Source organism: Tribolium madens, unplaced genomic scaffold (assembly GCF_015345945.1).
Source record: "Tribolium madens isolate multiple individuals breed KSU strain unplaced genomic scaffold, Tmad_KSU_1.1 Scaffold_71;HRSCAF=194;Tcas5.2_LG6, whole genome shotgun sequence".
In the NCBI taxonomy this organism is placed as follows: domain Eukaryota; kingdom Metazoa; phylum Arthropoda; class Insecta; order Coleoptera; family Tenebrionidae; genus Tribolium; species Tribolium madens.
This window is the reverse complement of record NW_025401041.1, coordinates 5,637,889-5,659,567: the sequence shown is the minus strand read 5'-3', so window position 1 is coordinate 5,659,567 and position 21,679 is coordinate 5,637,889. Positions and strand designations below refer to the sequence as shown.

The following is a 21,679-nucleotide window of genomic DNA, read 5'->3' as shown; positions in this document are numbered from 1 at the left end:
ACGCCTCCTGTCCCCTCCATTGAAACAAAACAAAAAATTAACAATTTATTAATTAGAATACAACTTGATGGTGCCATCAGCCCCGGAGGAAAACACCCACGGTTGCAAGGGGTGAAAATGTACCCCAAAAATCCCAAAATCATTATTCGTTTCATGGTCCTGAAGTCTCTTCAACGGCACAATTAATGGATTTTTCAACAAGTCGTTGTAAACCATCCCGTGACAAATAATCAAGCTTTTATCATCAGACCCGGACGCAAATAGTGGATACCTCCGATGGAATGCAACCCCTCGAACCGCAGTCCCATGCAGTCTCAAAGTCTGGTACGGCTTAGTGCTCAAATCCAAGTCAAACCACAACATTTTTCGATCATATGTCCCCACGAGAAGATTATCACCCCCCGGATGTATAGCCATGGTGGAAATCCACTTCGAATTCGTCAATAATTTCTTCATCAAGTTTTGTTTAACCAAATCGTAGATGCGTACATGTCGTTGTGTGGCCACAAAGAGACAGGGTTTAGTCGGATGGAATAAAACACACTGGACTAAACCTTTGGATTTAGTGAAGGGTATTTGTGACCTTCGCCGACTTATCTGACTGATTAAAACCGAGCGATTGAGACCGTCGGGCATCACAGTGGCGAAATAATCCCCCTTGCCGTGCCACGTGACTTGTGACACTTCCTTGAAATGTTTCAGGATGATTCTGACACCTTGTTTGTACTCTTTATTGTCAATTGAGTCGCACCATTCGACGGTTGTTTTGATTCGTTCGCTGACAATTGCGTCGCTTTGGGGGGCGGTTTCGAGGACCGAGTCCGTTTTGGAGCAGATGAGAGTGTCCCCAAGGTGGGGGTTGATGAGCAAGACGCGATTTGCGGACGCTACGAGGATGAGGGAAAGAGCGGAGTTGGGGCACCACTCAACAGAGCGCACCACTCCACCAGTCTCAATAGTTTTGAGGCAACGCCCTGTATTAACTTCCCATAGTTTGATGGTACCATCATCGGAACCACTCACTAGGTATTGCCCCACTTTATCGGTGCTTATAGTGCGGACCATGTCCCCATGTCCTTTGTATTCAATAGAGAGGGTGGTGGGGAACGGTTGGAGGTCTTTAGGACTCGGGAGTTTGGGGACAAGTGCTTCGGGTTCGATGTTTAGTTTCATTTTAATCCCTCTGGGGCACAAATACAAGTCCAAACATCGCAAAAATCTCTCTTTGATGTAGCGAGGATACGCTGGAACTTGTCTCAAAGAGTTGTATTTCTGCGGTACGAAGTGTAGTTTTCGTTTCCAGGGGGCGTTCTTGTGCTTATTCCATTGTTTGAGTTCCTTTTCATCGAATAAGTATTCCGGTGGGGGGTTATAAGACTCGGCATGGCCCGGTAGGAGGCGTTTCGGGGCCGCAATATGCTTATGAATGCGTCTCATGTCCTCGGCTTGGTCATCAGTGGCCCACAACATGTAAAACTCTGGTTCTTTCTTCGCTCTGAGTTTCTCAGCTTCGGCTCGTGTCTTAATCCAGCCCATTTTCAAGGCGTGCACCAGTTTGGAGACTTTTTTCGCGTCGCTTTTGCTCGGTAGAAATGATCGTTTGTGTTCGGGGAATTTCCTGAGTGGGGTTTTCATCACCTCCGATGTGAACCATTCGATCCAAGGGGCGTATTCGTCGAAGGTTGAGTCTGGTATTTTATTCGCTTTGATTCTTTTAATGAGTGAGATGTCGGCGTCGGAGAGGATGACGTTCTGGCCGGTTTGGGGGTCTTTAACAGTGCGCCAGAAATCGGGATCTTCCATACGTTTCAGGAAGGTGTCGAGGAGGTCACCCGATTCTGGTTTGATTATTTGGTTGCCGTCCCAGTCGTAGCCGAGGTGTTTGTAGTCGTCGTACCAGTTCATGGGGATGTTCCCCACGGTGTTGCGGATGTCTTCTTCGTCGGAGGTGTCGTGCGAGGAGTACTCGTCGTCGGGGGGCGCGCTGGAGACGGTTTCTTCGTCAACATCGCTGGATTCGTTTTCCTCCTCCTCCTCTTCGTCACTTTCTTCCTCCTCTTCTTCGTCACTTTCTTCCTCTTCCTCCTCTACGTCACTTTCTTCTTCTTCGTCGCTTTCTTCAATTTCACCATCGGAGTCTGAGCTGTCGGCCTCTTCGCCATTTACAACATTCAAAAGTTCCTCCTGAAATTTTTTTCGCGTTATTAACGGTTTAATGCGTAAATAATTATCAGATAATTTATTAATTATTAAAAATTTAACGCCTAAAGTGGGGGAAATAGTGCTATAATTCGAAAATCCCAAGCCCCCTTCGAACATACAAGTCGGTTAAACTAACCTCATTTTCCTCAGATTCGCCACCAGAATCCGGTTCATCGTTTTCCTCGGCCGGTTTTTCTAATTTTCTTTTTAAAAACTGCTCCTTTTGACCCATTTTTTCGTTTTGTTTATCTACCCCACATGCTAAAAAAGCTAGGTTAGGAGAGCACGCGTTGACATGTCACCAGAATCGCCAACCTCCTGTCTCAACATTACGAATTCCCAATTTTTTTAACCAAATTTTATGAATTGTAATTTAATTATTACTAATTATTAATTACTAAACCAAACAAAACAAATAGGGATGAAGAACAAAACAAAAATATTTTTTTATTAAACGCACTTTGAAATTTTAGTAGAGGTCATAGAAACCAAGAAGGATATCGATGGAAGAGATGCGCAGAGACGAAAGCTGGTCGCGGACGAATCCATTCGTAAATATAGGGGAGATCTGAGATCAGCTGAGAGCAGTGGCGTGTATTCGCACTTATTTATTTGAACAAAACAAATAATCCATATACTGTAATGAAAATATTTTGATTTTATTACTTTATTACTAAATAACATTTTTAAGGCATTTGTTCTTTTATAAATTGCAATCCTCAGTTTAGTTTTGGCGTCGATTTTCCGAAACAATAATGTCAGCAATACGTATTTTAATATAGGTTCAATAAATTATTTTGATTTGTTGTCATTTTTTCTCTAGCTGCCAGGATAAAAACTACAAAAACCGAAAGAGAGGTTAGTTGCTTAAGGTCCGTTTTACATTTTTATGTCAGTCAAATGACAAATTGTCCAAAATTCCGTGTCCCCCAGTGTATTAAAATTCTTACATGTTATTGATTAGGTATGAAATCAAAACATCACTAAAAAATGTTTAATACACCTACTTATTAACAGGGGCATCTTATAAATATTAACTTTGAAAAATTAATTATGATACAAATATTGTTTTTTAATATGTTTATATTTTCAATAAACGAATCTATTCGTTACTTTTTGTTCGTCTTTTATTTATACAGAAATTAATATCACCGTATATTTGAAATAATCGTGGAGCATCGTATGAATTTTTTATATTTAAAATCTCAGTCAATGAATGTACAAAAAAAAATGCAACTCTACAATTTTCTTTTTATCACAGAATAGTTCTGTGTTACGCCACTGCTCAAGTTTCCCCACTACACCGAGTACGCATTGGCTCCGCCTATCGATATCCTTCTTGGTTTCTATGAGCCTTAACTTTTTTGTGGTGGTGGTGGGACCCAAAGGCGCAATTTTCAAAAAAACAACTCGGTTTTTGAAACTTTTATTTTTACAAACTTAAAAACATTCCAAGTTAATTAATTACACCACGGGTAGTCGCTGGACTTGTACTCAGTCAGCGGCAGGTCGTACATAAAGGGGAACAACTTAGTATTTTTTCCGTTGAGACAAGTCTCGATTTCGAAATATTCCTCGTCGAAAAACTTTGGGAGAAACATGACTCCCGCCTCGTAACTCCTCACATAGGCCCCTTTATCTTTCTGTAAGTTTCCACCCCACGCCGACTTTGATAAATTGGCACTGGTGATAAGAAACCAAGCCAACTTGGTCAAACATGGTGACACACGACAGTAGGTTTTAATATGGGGCATTGCGCGACTCCGCCCCAGTTTATCAGCTTTCCATTGACTGTAAAAAATAATTAACACTGAAAAAATATATGAAAAAACACTTACTGTAAGTAACTTTGCAACCAGCGCTGTTTCTCATTGGTTTGTTTCGAGTAGGGCAAACAGCCCCCACTTTCGGGCCCAAAATACCCATTCATGACATTATCAACAGTCGGGAAAATAATACTAAGAGTTGCGTTCGAATTCGAGACAAGTTGGGTTTGTTTATGACCGGCGAGACTCCTCAAAATTGTGCTTCTGAGCCACTCAGCCGGGGATTTCCCCAATGAGCCGATACTGGATGCTTGGGCGATGATCCCCCACGAGAGGGGCCCCTCACTGTCCGGCCCTGTCTTCACAGGGAGACTACAATGTTTCGATAGTAAATCACCAACGTGGTGCACGTGACTCCCTTGCGATTCCGGGTAGTGTTTCCCCGGAACTGAAGTCACAAGAAACACACGAATGGCACTAAAATCGGCCTTTTTGACATAATCAATCCATGGTTTTAAAACTGGTAAATTGTAGTGTTTCAGGTAGTTTAGAAGACTCGCTTTGAAGCCAGTAGGGGATTCACCGGATTTTTCAGAGGCGGGTTCCGGGAGTTGGGGACAAGGGGGACTCAACCAAAGCCTGGAATCTGTTATTAGGTACGTATTTAGTGTTAGGGGGTTGGTACCCTTGATTGTAATGGTTCCAGTCCTCATAATAAAGATTAGCCGTGGAGATAACAACACGAAGGGAATTGTTCTCATAAAAATAAATTCCAATTTTACTAAAAAAATCAGTTTTTTTTAAATTAATTGAAAAGTGAAACTCACGAATGGTGACACCCAAACGGGTCTTTCATTTTGACGTAATGGTGGGTAACGTTTGGTAGAAATTTCTCAATGAATTCTTTCATTTTTGGGAACTCGTCGCCGTACAAAATGGTGAGTGGTTTTTTCCTAGAATTTAATTGAGTCTTAGTGGACTTTTCGAGGCCCCCTTACCCCAAATTGCGTTCCCTGTATTGTTCCATCAACCACATGATATCAATCATGAAATTAATTTGTAATGAGCATTTTAATTCACCCAAACTGGGGCACAACAAATCTGTAAAGGTTATGGATGTCGGGTGTTTGAGAGTCTCTGCCGACTTGGGAATTGTGGTAAAAAATAGATTATAAGGGGCTGCGTTTTTCAATTTTTCGAGCATCGTCCCGGGTTCTACAGTCTTTGTATCACTTCTGGAACTAGTGCTAGGTTTCATTTCCACTTTTATCTTCAATAAGGGCCGCAAAATGTCCAATTGTTCCAAATAAACAGACTTTTCTAAAGGGAAATCTGAAGGTATTTCAATTTTCTCCATTTCGAGTAATTTTGTTACTAGAACGTTTGAAATTTGTATTGGAGGTTATAATTGGGGTGACTTACAATGCGGGTGCTCAAATTCTCTGAAATGGTGAGGGTTACGGCGGTAACATTTGGTACCATGGGGGCACACTTCATGTTTCGGTTTTTTACTAGGACCACCTGAAATCATGTAATTAGCTTATGGGGGCTAAAATGAGGTTGAAAATACCGGTATTTTCCGATTTACCCTTCAAAAATGCATCCATTACGAATTTTTATACGAGACAATGAGTGAGGTTAGAATTTTGAATGATCCTCGAAAGGAAGTAAGTTTCGACATTCCTGAAACATCGATGTAAGCTACAAAATATCGAATCTTCTACATTGAGACATAAAGTTACATTAAATTAAAACAAGTTAGTGTATTTATGTTCAATATTTTTTATTGTAGATATTGGTATAAATATAATTTGTTCTACAATATTAGTACCATTAAAAAATCACAATTATTTTGTGTGTATATTTGGTTGCCTAGTCTGACGCGCATGTTTGGTTGCCTGTAATGAGATGTTTATTAATAAAAAACATTTCATATACATGAATAAAGTCGATTAATAATCGGTTTAGAAAAAACCTTTTTATAATTTTACTTACTAAGATTCTAAACAATTATTAGTTTATTGTTTTTCTTACATCGAAATGAGTTTCGATGTTCATTTAGTTACTTTTTTGTTATGGTTGGTGATAGTTGACGTTTTTTCATATGTCATAATTGTCAACAAGAAAAAGTCAACAAGAGGTGCAATGACGACGTCCGAGCAAATTGGACTGAACAAAACATGGGAGTTGTCCCTGTACGAGCTGCACCGGACCCCCCAAGACGTCATAACCGACAACACGGAAATTGCGGTGTCCCCCCGGAGCCTCCACAGTGAGCTCATGTGCCCCATATGTCTCGACATGTTGAAAAAGACCATGACGACGAAGGAATGCCTCCACCGTTTCTGCTCCGACTGTATAATCACAGCTTTGAGGTCAGGCAACAAAGAGTGCCCCACTTGTCGCAAGAAACTTGTCTCGAAGCGGTCCCTGCGCCCCGACCCCAATTTCGACTTGCTCATCTCTAAGATTTACCCCAGTCGCGATGAATACGAGGCCCACCAGGAACGAGTTTTGGCCAAATTGAATAAAAGTCACTCGCAGGCAGCTTTAGTCAATTCCATCACAGAAGGAATTAAAATACAGTCGCAGAATCGCCCCAATCGTTCGCGGAAAAATAACGAAATCGATCGGAGTCACGGTGAAAACCCCGAAAATCCCGTGCCCCAAAATGAGAATAACACAGTTGGGGCGACTCAGCCCCCCACTGGTGTGGTGAACAACGGCAGTCCGGCCCCTTCAGGACGCAGCACTCCATCGCAGCCCCCCAGTCCCGTCTCGTCCAACGTCAGTTCGATCAGCAAGTCGATAAAGCGCCCCAAAAGCACTCTAACATCCGAACGAAGCGAGGAGAGTGAATCGAGCGAACGCACGGAGCAGACTGACACAGAGGGCGAAGGCCCGTCCGAACCCATGACTTTGAACGAAATCGAGCTGGTTTTTAAGCCACACCCCACTGAAATGTCCGGTGATAACCCCCTTGTCAAGGCTTTGAAGGAAAACTCCATCAGATATATTAAAACAACAGCAAATGCCACTGTTGATCATTTGCATAAATATCTGGCGATGAGGTTGACTCTTGATTTGGATTCGCAGCTCCCGACGACTCACAGTTTGCTTAATTTTTGTATTTATATCTCGCCAACGGCTGGACAGTATGTGCAGTTGAACGGAAATCAGACTTTGGGGCAAGTTAATGACAAGTATTGGAAGGTGAATAAGCCCTTGGAGATGTATTACTCGTGGAAGAAGACATAGGGAACGCGGAAAGGGGGCAACACGAAGGCTCCCTAAGTGGCACGATTTGTACGATGTAATATTTAATAAACAATTATTTAACGTCGTTGGGTTATTTATTTTTCATTTCCTAAATCAAAAATTACGAAGTTTCTGTAGTCATGATACTCCTAATATTACAAAAAAATCGCAAAATTTCCAATTATGAAAATGTGGAATACAGATTTGTCAACAAGAAATTACCACCTAGGATTTGAACTTTTAGGAAAATTACGTTTTTCATGTTGTTTGTAACTAGAATTTTCAGAAGTAGTTTTGTATGCCTAAGGTTGGTTACCCCTTGTTGTCGGTTGACGTTTCCTGTCAACCTGCTGTCAACTATCAATTAAATTATCCATACAACCTGACAGGTGACTTAACCTAAATTTTGATACTAGTTACGATATCTTTTGTTTGTCACCAGAAACCAACCTAACCAAATATATGGCAACCTATACACAAATATTCCTAAATCCTAGAAAGTAACCCTGGTATTTCGAAAAATTCTAAATTTTCGATTTCGGTGTAAGATATTCGATGTTTGCAACGTACATCGATATTTATTTCCTCTTTGTGAAGTCACTTTTTTAGGTTAGGAAATTAACAAACCAAAGGTTCTCAGCCAAAGTTCTCACAATTATCTGAACAATGCGAATATAATCAGAAATCAGTGATGGCACAAGTGAGTGTTTATTTCCATCATTTTGCCTCTAATTTAGTCATTTTAGGCCCCTAAATGGCTGACATTAAATTCCCAACTAAACAAATTGAAAAGTTCAATGATAGAATCGAAAATTGTCTAGAAGATGCTGCTTGTCGAAGTGTCTTAGAGTTCTACCTCAAAACAGTCATTAAAAAAACAAATTTGAATAACATTTTGAAATTATGGATCAAAGCTAACACTGCATTTGATGATGACATTTTTGATTTTATTGATGAAGTTGATGACTTTCAAGATGGGCCTCTACTGACTTTATCTGAATCACATCTAAAAGTGGCTTATGTGAAAAATGAGTGTTGTAGATTATTCAATAAGGCTAATGTCCACCAAAGGTTTATTCAATACTTGGTGGATAATCATCAGCAATAACTTTTATGTTTGTACTTAAACATCACTGTAGATATTTTGTAACAGGTGCAGCTTTTCGTGAATAAAAATGTTTTTATTTGTTTTTTCACGTCCCTCGAATTATTAAATTGTAAATCAAAAAACGTAAGAAAAAAGTGACTTTATTAATACAAAAAATGAGTACAAAAATATGACTATGAAAATGAAAAAATTAAGCCAAAAAAAATTTCCGGACGCGCCAAACATAATTTCAGCTTTGGTTGAGCGTAATCGCAATACCATTTAATCGATGGTCAATTGTCTAAAACTACCATCAAGCCCGAACAGATCTTCATAGTTGGTGGGTTTTCCGGGACGTTTCGACTCATCAGCTTTGATATTTTCCTGTTCTTTGAACCATGGAGTGTACTCTGCGAGGGTTTTCATCCATTGGTCTAGAAAAAAAAAACAATAAGAAACAAACAATTAATAGTACATTATGATACGAGTTTTATAAGAAGCATTTTGTCGCATAAAGCAGTAAGTGCGACAACATGCCTTTTAAACAAAAAAATAAAAATTTTGGAATGTAGGGAATTTTGCGGCAGTTGGCGACATTGCGTGGTGGCTATGAAATAAATTAATTTGAAACGTCATTATTTTATTAAGTACCTTTTATTTTACTTTGTCCTATGATCTAAAGGTATGCACCACTATAATCATGTTCATTCGGAATATTTTTTGCGATGATTAATTAAACCAAACAGCAAAAATTTCGTTTTTGAATAATTTCATTTGCGTTAGACCGATTGACACTGACAGTTCGATGGAAAAACGGTTAGGTCGCCAACATTATAAGACTAAATTTCCCTCTTTTTAGTATGATTTTTATAACACTGTTTTTGCTCATTACGAAACCCAAAACAGTGTCGTAATGGACCTTAGTACGAACGCAAAGTAGAAAAAAATAATTAAAAAATACATACCGTTAAAATCGGCCATTTTCCCGGCAGTCCCCCCATACTCCTCTGGAAGAATATCCTTCGGGACAAACTTGTACAACGATTCCAGATCCTGATGGATGTGGATCCTATTCCTGATTTTCTCCTTAATGAAGGGCTTAACCCAATTAATGATGGTATCGACAATCGGCGAGGCGTTGACCACGTGGACCTCCTTGAGCTTGACCGGGTAGGCTTCTTGGACGCACACCAGGAACTTCTTAACAATCGTGGGCGTGATTTTCGTGAAATGATTCATTGAAGCCACGCTAGCGTCCAGAATAAACACATCTCCCGCCACCCCCACCTCCTCGGCGGCGAGCCGAACATCCCCGATCATGAGTGCGATTTTCATAGCGTCGGCAATATTCGGCGTTTCGAAATCCTTAAGGGTGGCACGCATGATTGTGACGCGTTTCCCATCGGGGGTGAGGCCCGGCAATGGGGGCCCTTGGGCGATTTTCACGATTTCTTGCAACTCAGGCCGGGAAATGTCACGATTGGTGAAAAACTCGGGAATGGCGGCGCGCATCGTGAAGTACATGTCCAGCTTACGTTTGCACTTTTCCAAGGAAAACTTGCAACCGCGCAGGAAGGTCATGATGCGCTGCTCGTCTGTGAAAACCCGGAAATGTATAACTGGTTGCCTACCTTTAACCTTCGGACGCTACAATCTCAAACAAATCGTGAAAAACTAAACCATTTATCCGAAATTAGGTGTGAAATTATATATTCTGACTCTTCAATTTGAAAAATTCTAAATTTTTTGTAATTTTTGACGCCTCGTCCCGTATTCGGACCGACTTTGAAACATCACCTGTCAAAAACTCGAAATTGTGTGTATAACTGGTTGCCTACTTTACGCTTTTATTATCCAATAACCCGAATAGACGTAATTAACCTCAAATAAATGTTGAAAAATCTAAATCACTTTTACGAAATGAGGCGATAAGTGGCAATAAAATAACACCAATTATTTTTTTTTGCAATTTTTGTCGCATCGTTCAGTATCTGGACCGACCTTGAAACGTCACCTGTCAACTTTCTTTGTTGAAAATTTAAAAGAAAGCTCAGTTCAACAAAGTAAATCATTACATAACGTTATTTCTTCAGCAGATTATCCAATTTCATCACTCTCCTTTCTTTAATAATGTTGCGTAACCGATTTACATAACCTCACTCACCCCAAGTGTCGGGCAGATGGGGCTGTTTCTGTAGCCAATCCTTGATGGCTTGCAAATCGCTGTCTCTTGTGTTGACATCTTCGTTGAGTTCCTTTCTGATGTGGATTTGCAATTCGGGGCTGGGTTGGACTAGAAGGGCTGACATGTTCCTGTACAAGGGGGCACATGACGTTATTTAAAATCGTGTCAAGTTGAATTATTGATGGGCACAGATGGCCGATCAATTATTCATCGATGGGTATTTTCAGACACGTCACGTATTTCTCTCAATGCGCGCACGTTTTTGCACAATTATTGTGTGGTGTGTGCGGTTGGGGGGTACACTTTGCGCAATGTTTTTTGGGGAAACCGAATTTTTGCTCCGGTTAATGCGTTTTAGAAAGTTACGCGCCGATGGTACGATGGTAACGGTGTGCGAGTCAGCTAATTGGGGACCGGGGGGCTTGTCTTAATTATCAGGAAATTAAACAATGAAATTGAGACAATTCAATTCAGAAAGAATAGAAATGTGCTCTTTTCCGCATTTTTCTAAAAATTATTAAACGTTTCCTTATTAGCTATAATTAAAATTGTGGATTATTAGTAGTAAAAATGGCGGAAGAAGCCATTTTTATTTCAAAAAACTCATCTAAATGTTGTTTCAAATCGTTAGAAATTTTCATCAAGAATATGGAAAAAAACTTGTTTTTTATTTGACGTCAGATTTAAAAAAAGTTAATAAAGCAATTTCAAGATGGTGATAACGCCATATTTGAAAAAAAGTACCTGATAGATATAATACTTATGCATATTTTTAATAGGTGTAAGTTCCTGAAACAATAAAATATTGAATATTTTTTAATAATTTTCCACTTGACAAACTGGAGTTTGTCTCAATTTGAAACTTGAACATTTTGAAAATCTTTTTCCTACATACAGGGTGTTAAAAAAAGATTGTAAAATTTTTCAGGAGGTAATAGTATGGACCAAAACAAACAAAAAAGTCTTAATAAACATGGGTCTGCAAAGTAATGGTTTCGGAGATATTGAAAATTATTCGTTTTTTGAAACATTTATTTTCAATCTGTTCAAACAAAAAAAAAAGCTTTTAGTAAAAATTTTCACATTCAATATCACCGAAATCGTTACTTTGTGGAGTCATGTTTATTAAGACTTTTTTGTTTGTTTTGGTTCATACTATGTATTACCTGCTTAAATATTTTACAATCTTTTTTTAACACTCTGTATTTAAAAAACAATATTTAAAAAATTGGTAGATATATTTCATTGTATGAAACATAGTACGTAAAACCTTTAAATTAAATTTCATTGTTTTCTAGTTCAAATAAAGAATACAAAATAAGTAAAAAACATAAACACGAAAAACTAAAAACAAAATTTTAATTTTCAAGATTTTTAACTAGTAAAAATCTTAAAATCTGGAAGAAAGGTTTTTAAATCTTATTTTAAATATAAGATAAGAGAAAATAAAATGAGAAAATAATATAAAAACATATTACAAAATGTCAAAAACACAAATATTTATTATAAATATAATAAACAACTTTATTATCAGTTTATTATTATTATTTAAATAATTACAAGTTTTGTATGCCATAACGCATTTTTTTAATTTTTGTAAAATTTTGACACTGTATTTTAAAGCCAAAATGGCGTCAAACTTAAAAAAACATGTTTTAATAAAAAACTTCGTAAGTGATTATAAAGTGAGTAAAGTATACTAAAATATTAATTTTGGTTGATTTAAGGCCAATATGGCGTCGAAATAGAAAAATATAAACAAAAACTTGTATTTCGTTACATAATAATATTCTTGTTGGTAGTATTTCCCAACTGAGAAACTGTTAAAACTTTGGTTTACTTCACTGTTTTGAGGTCAAATTTTGAAAAAGTCTAAAATCAAAATGGCCGTTCTCTATTTATCGAAAAATCTTAGTTTCCTTCACTTCCTTCATGACTCAATGTTACACCCGTCCACAAAAAACGCTCCCATTCTAACAGCCCGATGAATCACAGTTAGAATGTGACCCCGTTTATCTCTCCGCGTCTGAATTTTTAAGGTCGAAGAAAGTCCCGCCATTATGCAATAATAATCAAAGCCCACTCACCGGTTTTATTTCCGAACAAAAAAATCACAAAATTATTATTTTTTCTTTTTGAAAATTTTCAATCACTACACTTCGTGTGCGTCCAAGTCGAAGACTACGGCGAGAAAGCCGCCAAAGAACCTTTCTTATAGCAAAAGTATGTTCCAGTGCTAAGCACAGTATGGCCAATGGTCCGCTATCACGACGCGACTTAACCAATCACAAAACGATTAGAATGTCACGTGACCTGCTTTTGTACTTTCTCCGTCATATGTTTTATTAATTTCGTTAATGAGTTTTGTTAGTGTTGAGACCGTGACGGCCTGCTTGAATTTTCATGCTTTTTGTGCAGGTTTTTTCATCGAGTGGAAAATTAACGAATTGCGAAAATTTTGTCTTGCTTAATTGCGTCCAAGTGTGCTGCGACAGCACTCAACTGCGATTGTTTTGACTAATTGACGGGTTAATGGATGGAAAGTCGGACATGTGACACACCGGAAAAACAATTAAAAAATTTGCGCGCCATCTTGAAAATTCAGTTAAATTTTATTGATTTTACATTAACTGTATTTTACTGTTAAATAAAACTATAAAAAATAAGTTCAGACGTGAACCCCTTACCTGCGCCATATTGGAATTCTAAACGAAATGCAATTTTATAAAAAATTTTACCCTATCATAATCTACATCATCTAGTAAACGATATAACTAAAAATCATAAGTTTTCGATCAAAAATAGCCTTGTTATAGACAAGTTTATAAAATTCCGCCATCTTGAAGTTCTAAACTAAAACGAATTTTATCAAAATTTTTGCCCTGTCACAATCTACATCATCTAGTAAACGATATAACTTAAAATCATAAGTTTTTGATGAAAAATAGCCTTGTTATAGACAAGTTTATAAAATTCCGCCATCTTGAAGTTCTAAACTAAAACGAATTTTGAAAAAAAAAATTCACCATTATTATTTCACCTTATCCAGTAAACAATATAACCAAAAATCATCAGTTTTTAACAAAAAAAAATATACAAATTTTAAGAATTTCCCTTGTCAAATAATTTTCCATCGGTTTTTCATCGGTCCAAACACTCATCACCTCGCCTACCGCGATGTAATCGAAAACAATTTAATTTCGTCGAATTTCGTTCCCTGATCACATCAATAAGTGTCGTTCAGCGACATCATAAAAAACCTCCTGAAATTGCAAATGTTGAAGCATGCTGAAAATATCGTGAAAACTTGTTTACAGGAGAATTTCACTCGCTGTCATCTATTTAATCCGTTCGTTCATTTTTCCTCGTTAAGAAAATTCAATTAAATTTTCCCAACGTGAAATTAATTATGTCCGACATGTGTATTCGCTGATTTTTAATAAGTTTATAAATAATTCAATTGTGATTAAAATTAATTATTTCGTAAATTAAATTAGAAATCATATATAAAGTGGGGCAAGTCTAATACGTCTCATTTCGAGTATTAACGAGTCATGATATCGATAACTACTCTAAATAAATAATTAAAAGAATAAAACCCACGTTTAATCAATAATATTACAGGTGTATCGCGAGAGAAAGGATTTTATTCCAACTAATAACAATCTTGGCCAATTTTCTCATTTTTGTGGCGCAATCCCAACAAAATAATTACTAATTCGAGGAAGTTTTGTTATATCATTGTTTCTTTTATTGTTATACATTTTAAAATCTATGTACGTGCTCACCATTAATAATTTAATTAAAAAAGAGAAAAACTGTGTGTGTGTATTTGGAATAACATCGTTGCGCTACAATAAACTCACGTATTTTTAAAATGGATTTGGTTCAGTTTCTGTTATGTTCGACTTGAGCTGATGTCAGGGAAATAGGAAGAATCTTATACAATTTTGCAACAGATGGTTGATTATAATCGCAAACTGCGTACAATAAAACCAGTTTAAAACGGCAATAAACGGTTTTTTGAAGCTGCAACCGTTTAGATTGCGGAATATAATTCTCAAATTGATTTTAAAAATATAGTGGTGGAAACTTTAAAATTAATAGTTTTTTACGCCATTCGATTATTATAATATTTGGCAAAAGTACTTGTGGTCCCTAATATTTCCTCAACTGACCATAAAACGTTTTATCTACATAAACTACAATCATAATAAATACTAAACTTTATTCTTTTTTTTGCAAAAAATTATTTAGTAAGTAAGGCCCTTAAAGTAGATTTAAAATTAGTAAATGGCCCTCAAAAATACAAACATAGAATAAAATTGAATTACTAATATAAGTCATGACCCGTTAAAATTGAGGGCCAATACACCACAGATTTTAGATAACAAAAAAGTTCAGAGTAACATTTTAAGGGCCAGTAGGTAAATAATGCGTAAAATTTTAGCCTTGGCAATTTTTCACTAACTGGTCATAAAATGCGTTACCGAAACTAATTTCTTTGTTCAAAAAACACAGATTTTAAATTAATTCATACTCAAGGGCCTGTAAAAAACCTATTAAAATTAACTCTCGACGTTCAAAATATAATTTTAAGGGCGATTTGAGAAACATAAAAAAATAAAATTTGAAGTTATTTAAAATTTTAATTTTTTTTATTTACGTTTCAAAAGAGAAGGGCCATGACACAAAACAGTTCACAATATACCTACTTGTGGCTCCTAATATTTCCTCCAGTGACCATAAAACGTTTTATCTACATAAACTACAATCATAATAAATACTAAACTTTATTCTTTTTTTTTGCAAAAAATTATTTAGTAAGTAAGGTTTCTAAAGTAGATTTAAAATTGGTAAATGGCCCTCAAAAATACAATCAAACATTGTACAAGATTCAAATTGAATCACTGATAAAAGTCAAAATAAGAATTGAGGGCCAATACACAACAGATTTTAGATAACAAAAAGGTACAGAGTAACATTTTAAGGGCCATTTTAGTATTGGCCCTTTAAAGTTGCACAATTTTTCAGAAACTGGTCATAAAACGCGTTACCTAAACTAATTGTTTAGTGCAAAAAACACATATTTTAAATGAATTCATGCTGAAGGACCTGTAAAAACCCTATTAAAATTAATTCTCCACATTTAAAATATGATTTTAAGGGTGATTTGAGAAAAATAAAATAAAATAAAAATAAAACTAAATTTTAGTCTCTTTCTTTGCCAAAAAAATATTTGATAAGTAAGGCCCCTAAAGTAAATTTAAAATTGGTAAATGGCCCTCAAAAATACAGTCAAACATTGTTCAAGAATCAAGTGGAATCATTAATATAAGTCATGGTCCGTCAAAATAAGCAATGAGGGCCACTACAAAACAGATTTTATTGCAAATTTTAGATAACAAAGAAGTATACAGTAAGATTTTAAGGGTCATTGGACAAATAATTCGTAAAATTTTAGCCTTGGCCCTTTAAAGTTTACAATTTTTCAGAAACAGGTTATAACACGCGTTACCTAAACTAATTTCTTTGTTCAAAAAACACAGATTTTAAATTAATTCATACTTAAGGGTCTGTAAAAAACCTATTAAAATTCTTTCTCGACTTTCAAAATATGATTTTAAGAGCGATTTGAGAAACATAAAAAAATTAAATTATATCATTCTATTAAAGTTATGCCTTTTTAAAATTTCTTATTCACGTTTCAAAAAAAAAAGGGCCCTGCCACAAAACAATTTATAATATACCTACTTGTGGCCCCTAATATTTCCTCCACTGACCATAAAACGTTTTATCTACATAAACTACAATCATAATAAATATTAAACTTTAGTCTTTTCCTTTGCTAAAAAATTATTTAGTACGTAAGGCCCCTAAAGTAAATCTAAAATTGGCAAACGGCCCTCAAAAATACAGTCAAACATTGTAGAAGAATCAAATTGAATCATTAATATAAGTCATGGCCCATCAAAATAAGAATTGAGGGCCATTACACTACAGATGTTATTGCAAATTTTAGATAACAAAAAGGTACATAGTAAGATTTTAAGGGCCATTGGGCAAATAATGCGTAAAATTTTAGCCTTGGCCCTTTAAAGTTGCACAATTTATCAGAAACTGGTCATAAAACGCGTTATACCTACACTAATTTCTTTATTAAAGAAAACACAGATTTAAAAATTATTAATTCATACTCAATGGCCTTTAAAAAACTTATTAAAATTAATTCTCGACTTTCAAAATACGATTTTAAGGGCGATTTGAAAAACAAAAAATTAAAATTATATCATTCTATTGAAGTTAAGGTTCTTTAAAATTTTTAATTCACGTTTCAAAAAAGAAGGGCAATGCCATAAAACAATTCACAATATACTTACACTACTTATACTACTGAAATGATACGTTTAAAAATGCAAGGCCCTCATACACTAGATTAAAAAAATTGAAATTTTAGGTTTATTTGACAAACGATACAACTTTTTAACTATGGCCCTTCAAAAATCCATAGCCCTCAATTTTTTTTTTAACTGGTAATAAAATGCCTGACTTTTCTGTTCATCCAAAAATACAAATCTAAAATTTTTCAATAAGCAATGACCTATAAACAAACTAAATGCTCCTCAAAACTAGTTTTAAGGGCTATTTGCTAAATAGTGAAAAATTAAATCACAGCATTAATACAAAATGACGCCTTTTTAAACTTTGCAGTACGAGCTTTAAAATAAAAATAAAAAAAATAAAAAAAGAAATTTTTTGACATGTGTTTAATGTAACAAGAAAATTAAGAGCGTCCTAATATTGAAAATTACAAAAAAGGCAAAAATCGAAATTTGAATTGCGAAATATTTTAACATTCAAAAATTCACATACTGCTCTTTATTCTAAATTTATTTGTTAGCTCTTAAAAGTTTTAATTTTTTCATAAAAATTTTGATAATTAGGCTAAAAACAGTAGCGAAAACGGTTGAATAATTTCTGTAGATCTAGTATAGGTATACAAATCCAAAATGCAAAGGGCTTTGCTTCTAAGAATTTTTTTATTGGGTTTTTACCAGAACTCGAGCCTCAGAAAAAAGGGTCACCCCTGTTGTTTCTCATCAAAACTCGAAATAATTTAGCACAATGCTAATAAAATAGCAATTAGTTGTCTTAAATATGCCCAAAAATGAGTACTCTTGCTAAGTACCGACCTCGTCCCCATCGATCCACCCTATAACCGTATCATTAACTACCCTCTCCATTAGCGAAGAATAATAAATTAAATCAATTGATGACAAATCCCCAACCCTCATCTCATCAATATTTCAAAATCCGTCTTTTTAAATTACAGACAAGATCCCAACCAGACTTCAATCTTCCATCACGTGACAATCCATCAACCAATCCTTCTACCTCTTTCCCATCTATTGGTCCACGATTTCGGAGAGTTTTTTTCACCCCCATTCACCCTCGTACCACTTATTCCTATAAGCAGTCGAGTGCGGAGGTTCCATCTGACAACTTACTGATGTGGGTGTGAATTTCAATCATTCAAGGTTGGTAACCAAAAATCAACCATTGGTTGTAAACACGTTATCACAATACCAAAATTTAACCTGGGTTCCAGATGATGAAATTCAAGGTCACCGGCCTTGTGGCCGACCTTATGCCCAACATTCGGCTCATTCAAGCATCCGGGCATTTTATGCTGAATTATCATGCCGATAATTCAGGTGCCTTGCATACCTTAAGGTTGGGCTATTGTTGCATGCACTTGGTGTTCGTTCTAGTGCAATATGGGTAAGTCAGGTCAAGTCAAAATTTAGTCTAGGGATTTTTTTCTAGTTGCAATTTTGTTAATTTGGTATTGGAACGAGGAGATGTCAATGATTTGGCTGCAAACACCATCACGGTTCTATTTTTCACTCATTGTGTCACAAAATTTGTATATTTTGCAGTCAGATCTAAACTTTTTTACCGAACTTTAGGGATTTGGAACCAACCAAACAGTCATCCATTATTTGTGGAGTCAAATAATCGGTACCATGCAATTTCTTTGAAGAAAATGCGACGCCTACTATATATCATAATCGTGTGGACGTCTTTTAGTGCTATTGGTACCACTTTTGGTACTTTTGACAATTTTTTTAAATAATTGCTTTTAGCTTGGACTTCAATCACGTTCGTGGGTGACAGCGTCCACCACATCAAAGACCCAGAAAACGAAAATTTGACCATCACAGAACCCATTCCACGACTGCTGGTCAAGGCTTGGTACCCATGGGACGCCATGAGTGGCATGCCCTACTACTTAACCCTCGTGTTCCAAGTATGTACTTCCCCAAACACCAACGTAACTAATGAAAAATCCCCAGATTTACTACGTCTTTTTCTCACTATGCCACGCAAATCTCCTCGACAGTCTCTTCTGTTCTTGGTTGATTTTCGCTTGTGAACAATTGCAACACTTGAAAGAAATCATGAAACCCTTGATGGAACTCTCCGCAACGCTTGACACTTACGTCCCGAAGAGTGCCGACCTTTTCCGAGCACCGAGCGCCACCTCTCAAGACAATCTCATCGAAAATGGTACCAACCTAATAAAAATTTCATTCCTAATTGCTCGATTCCAGATTACAATGAGAAAAACGACGACCTTAAAGGGGTCTATAGCACTCGGCAGGAACTCGGCGGCCATTTTCGGGGCGGGGCTTTGCAGAATTTCGGTAGTGGGGGTGTGGGACCAAATGGTTTGACGAAAAAACAAGAACTGATGGTCAGGTCGGCGATTAAATACTGGGTAGAAAGGCACAAACACGTCGTCAGGTATATCCAAATTGAATCAAGTAACTTAGTTATTTTTGTTTTTTTAGGTTGGTGACGGCTATTGGTGATGCTTATGGTGTGGCACTACTGCTCCACATGTTGACTTCTACGATTATGTTGACACTTTTGGCGTATCAGGCCACCAAAATAACAGGGGTGGACAAATACGCCGCTACTGTTCTAGGATATCTTCTTTTTGCTTTAGCTCAAGTGTTTCATTTTTGTATTTTCGGAAATCGTCTCATTGAAGAAAGTTCTTCAGTGATGGAGGCGGCCTACAGCTGTCATTGGTATGATGGATCAGAGGAGGCCAAGACTTTCGTCCAAATCGTCTGTCAACAATGTCAAAAAGCAATGTCTATTTCCGGTGCTAAATTCTTCACAATTTCGTTAGATTTGTTCGCTTCGGTGAGTGAAAATCCCTAGATTTGGTGATTTTTATCAACTGTCGTGTCGATAGGTACTGGGTGCTGTCGTAACCTACTTCATGGTGTTGGTACAATTGAAATGAAGGGTAATTCGTTGCGTACGGTTGGTAGTTCCTTAATTTCTGCACGTGACGTTTTAAAAATTGTGATAATTAGACGGCACCGATTTTTCAAGTTACACTAAGCATTCATAAGTGTCTTATTTCAAGATGGCGAGTACCTGAACAAATGGCGGTGACAAGGGGAAATACAATAACGCTCTAGATTTAGTTACTTCTATTTTAACTAAATAAAGTTTACCCAAGTATTTCGGTTTTTTTATTGGGCCAACCTTTGCGTTATCTCCTTGCGGGGGTGAAATCGATCGTCGCCCGGGGAAATTCGAGCGCCATCTTGCGCCAATTTCCACACAACAATGTCTTAGTAAATAATAAATCGCGGAAAAACAAGTCCGGTCCTGTGTCGGGTCGCTCGTAAAGCCGGTCCTGCTCAATTATTTTCCGGCGGTTTGACAATCAAGTGGCCCGGTCACAGGTGAGTCGATTTCTTGGCTGTTTCTCCTTTTATTCGCTTAAAAAGCCGTTTCTATTCAATTTTTAAAGAGGGAAATTATATCTCAAGAACGCTACATTTCAAACATGAAAGGTATTTAACTTAACTTTGATAATTTCGTCGGAATTCAAGCACGCGGAGATTTTTCCGAGGGTTTTCTTCGCGAATCGATAAAAATAAACGGCGAGAGAGGGTCTCGAGGACGCACCTTTTATCCCTTTTAGTGGCAGTTTTCGATTGTATTGTTTCGATATCGTAAACAGATGGATAAAGAACAAAGTAAATAAAAGGAAGTGAAGAGAATTGATATTTAGAATTTTGCGCCGCTCTCTATTGAGAGAGATGCTCGGAAGAGATTTAAAGTGGCGTTTTGTGTTCTTCGAGAGAAAGTTTTAAGTGGATAGTTTGCTCAAAAGACTACCAGTGATCGATGAAGCAATCGTTTCTCAACGCTAGACGAGTTTTATTTGAAAAGAAATCGCCCAATATAGGAAAATGCCGGAAATGTATTGTTGGTTGCATACCTTAATTTAAATTAAGCTATTGAATGAAATAAGCACGGAACATGTTGCCAACATAATTTCAAAACTACAGCCGACTATGTGCAAATGTGTTGATGTTCTGCAATTTTTTTGTTATTTTTAATCCAATCAGAGAATTATTCTTTCACATCACAAAAATACATATACGAACTGTTACAAAAGACTGTGTGTCTTGAATAGTTTCATCAACTCTTGTCAGTTATATGTCAAATTTATCAATGTTCTGACATTTCATTAAACTTAACAATCTATTAAAGACATACTTTTAGTTTCACAACACTGGATTTTTTAACATTATAATTATAAATGTTTTTAACACAGGTTGTCTCATCTAAAATTTCTGAAATTACTTAGAATTTAAAACAAAGAATAAATCAAAATATATGATTGCTTTTTAATATAGGTATTATGGGATAATTACTTTAGTCATTTTTATGGATTATGCATTTAATTAAAATAATCATAGAAGGTAATCATACTTGTTGGTTGACTCATCGTCTAGATCTTCAATTTCAAGTCCCAAGATCGTCAAAAGTTCGTAACCAAGGTCGCAACAATAAATTTGTTTCGAATTATGTTGAAATTGTAACAAATCACAGTAATTTCGCGGTTGACACAACTTTTTCTCCTCTCAATCAGAATTAATCCCAAAAATTTTTATAACCCAAATAAACGATTTTATAAAAAACGTCATTTTTTGGTCAATTTCGGTGTTAAAATCGCAAGAAGGGGAAAGTGGGCTTGGTTTAAAAAATTGTTCATTGTAAATTATTTCACTTGGTAAAGGGTTAGAGTCAGGTCGATAAATAATAATAGTTGGATTGCAAGCCATTGAAAATTCTAAAAAATAT

General features: G+C 36.3%; 5 protein-coding genes across 6 annotated transcripts; 2 read left to right on the top strand and 3 right to left on the bottom strand.

Annotated features, from left to right (window-relative positions):
* Positions 1-32: 32 nt before the first annotated feature.
* Positions 33-2,513, bottom strand: LOC123009284 (ribosome biogenesis protein BOP1 homolog). Its single transcript, XM_044405482.1, has 2 exons — positions 2,339-2,513; positions 33-2,184 (listed from the first exon to the last, which is right to left on the bottom strand). Exons 1-2 carry the CDS (start codon positions 2,432-2,434, stop codon positions 49-51), a joined length of 2,232 nt encoding a protein of 743 aa, XP_044261417.1. The 5' UTR covers positions 2,435-2,513; the 3' UTR covers positions 33-48.
* Positions 2,514-3,612: 1,099 nt separating this feature from the next.
* On the bottom strand, positions 3,613-5,636 carry LOC123009285 (probable tyrosyl-DNA phosphodiesterase). Of its 2 annotated transcripts, none has more exons than XM_044405483.1 (7): positions 5,539-5,636; positions 5,391-5,489; positions 4,967-5,342; positions 4,796-4,921; positions 4,654-4,749; positions 4,041-4,607; positions 3,613-3,993 (listed from the first exon to the last, which is right to left on the bottom strand). In XM_044405483.1, exons 1-7 carry the CDS (start codon positions 5,573-5,575, stop codon positions 3,663-3,665), a joined length of 1,632 nt encoding a protein of 543 aa, XP_044261418.1. In that variant the 5' UTR covers positions 5,576-5,636; the 3' UTR covers positions 3,613-3,662. The 2 variants fall into 2 exon arrangements, with proteins under 2 accessions (XP_044261418.1, XP_044261419.1); XM_044405484.1 differs by having other exon boundaries at positions 5,557-5,636.
* A 432-nt stretch (positions 5,637-6,068) lies between these two features.
* LOC123008692 (E3 ubiquitin-protein ligase RING1) lies at positions 6,069-7,311 on the top strand. The gene has a single exon (XM_044404654.1). The coding sequence runs from the start codon at positions 6,114-6,116 to the stop codon at positions 7,224-7,226; it is 1,113 nt and encodes a 370-aa protein (XP_044260589.1). The 5' UTR covers positions 6,069-6,113; the 3' UTR covers positions 7,227-7,311.
* Positions 7,312-8,458: 1,147 nt separating this feature from the next.
* On the bottom strand, positions 8,459-12,743 carry LOC123008393 (alpha-tocopherol transfer protein-like). The gene is made up of 4 exons (XM_044404172.1): positions 12,586-12,743; positions 10,478-10,626; positions 9,279-9,908; positions 8,459-8,747 (listed from the first exon to the last, which is right to left on the bottom strand). The coding sequence occupies exons 2-4, from the start codon at positions 10,620-10,622 to the stop codon at positions 8,596-8,598; spliced, it is 927 nt and encodes a 308-aa protein (XP_044260107.1). The 5' UTR covers positions 10,623-10,626; positions 12,586-12,743; the 3' UTR covers positions 8,459-8,595.
* Positions 12,744-17,983: 5,240 nt separating this feature from the next.
* Positions 17,984-20,041, top strand: LOC123009320 (odorant receptor coreceptor). Its single transcript, XM_044405542.1, has 8 exons — positions 17,984-18,036; positions 18,108-18,280; positions 18,326-18,597; positions 18,646-18,809; positions 18,856-19,069; positions 19,114-19,306; positions 19,354-19,714; positions 19,767-20,041. The coding sequence occupies exons 2-8, from the start codon at positions 18,108-18,110 to the stop codon at positions 19,815-19,817; spliced, it is 1,428 nt and encodes a 475-aa protein (XP_044261477.1). The 5' UTR covers positions 17,984-18,036; the 3' UTR covers positions 19,818-20,041.
* Positions 20,042-21,679: the final 1,638 nt, after the last annotated feature.

Excerpts from the sequence above, each read along its gene's own strand:
- LOC123009284 (XM_044405482.1), bottom strand. The coding sequence starts at position 2,434 with ATGGGTCAAAAGGAGCAGTTTTTAAAAAGAAAATTAGAAAAACCGGCC. Across the intron at positions 2,185-2,338 it reads GCGAATCTGAGGAAAATGAG|GAGGAACTTTTGAATGTTGT; the intron begins GTTAGTTTAACC and ends AAAAAATTTCAG.
- LOC123008393 (XM_044404172.1), bottom strand. The coding sequence starts at position 10,622 with ATGTCAGCCCTTCTAGTCCAACCCAGCCCCGAATTGCAAATCCACATC. Across the intron at positions 9,909-10,477 it reads CCATCTGCCCGACACTTGGG|ACGAGCAGCGCATCATGACC; the intron begins GTGAGTGAGGTT and ends GGGTTTTCACAG. Across the intron at positions 8,748-9,278 it reads GAAAATGGCCGATTTTAACG|ACCAATGGATGAAAACCCTC; the intron begins GTATGTATTTTT and ends TTTTTTTTCTAG.
- LOC123009320 (XM_044405542.1), top strand. The coding sequence starts at position 18,108 with ATGATGAAATTCAAGGTCACCGGCCTTGTGGCCGACCTTATGCCCAAC. Across the intron at positions 18,281-18,325 it reads TTCGTTCTAGTGCAATATGG|TTGCAATTTTGTTAATTTGG; the intron begins GTAAGTCAGGTC and ends ATTTTTTTCTAG. Across the intron at positions 19,307-19,353 it reads AGGCACAAACACGTCGTCAG|GTTGGTGACGGCTATTGGTG; the intron begins GTATATCCAAAT and ends TTGTTTTTTTAG.
- LOC123009285 (XM_044405483.1), bottom strand. The coding sequence starts at position 5,575 with ATGGATGCATTTTTGAAGGGTAAATCGGAAAATACCG. Across the intron at positions 5,343-5,390 it reads AGAATTTGAGCACCCGCATT|TAACAAAATTACTCGAAATG; the intron begins GTAAGTCACCCC and ends CAAACGTTCTAG. Across the intron at positions 4,750-4,795 it reads CCGTTTGGGTGTCACCATTC|TAAAATTGGAATTTATTTTT; the intron begins GTGAGTTTCACT and ends TGATTTTTTTAG.
- LOC123008692 (XM_044404654.1), top strand. The coding sequence starts at position 6,114 with ATGACGACGTCCGAGCAAATTGGACTGAACAAAACATGGGAGTTGTCC.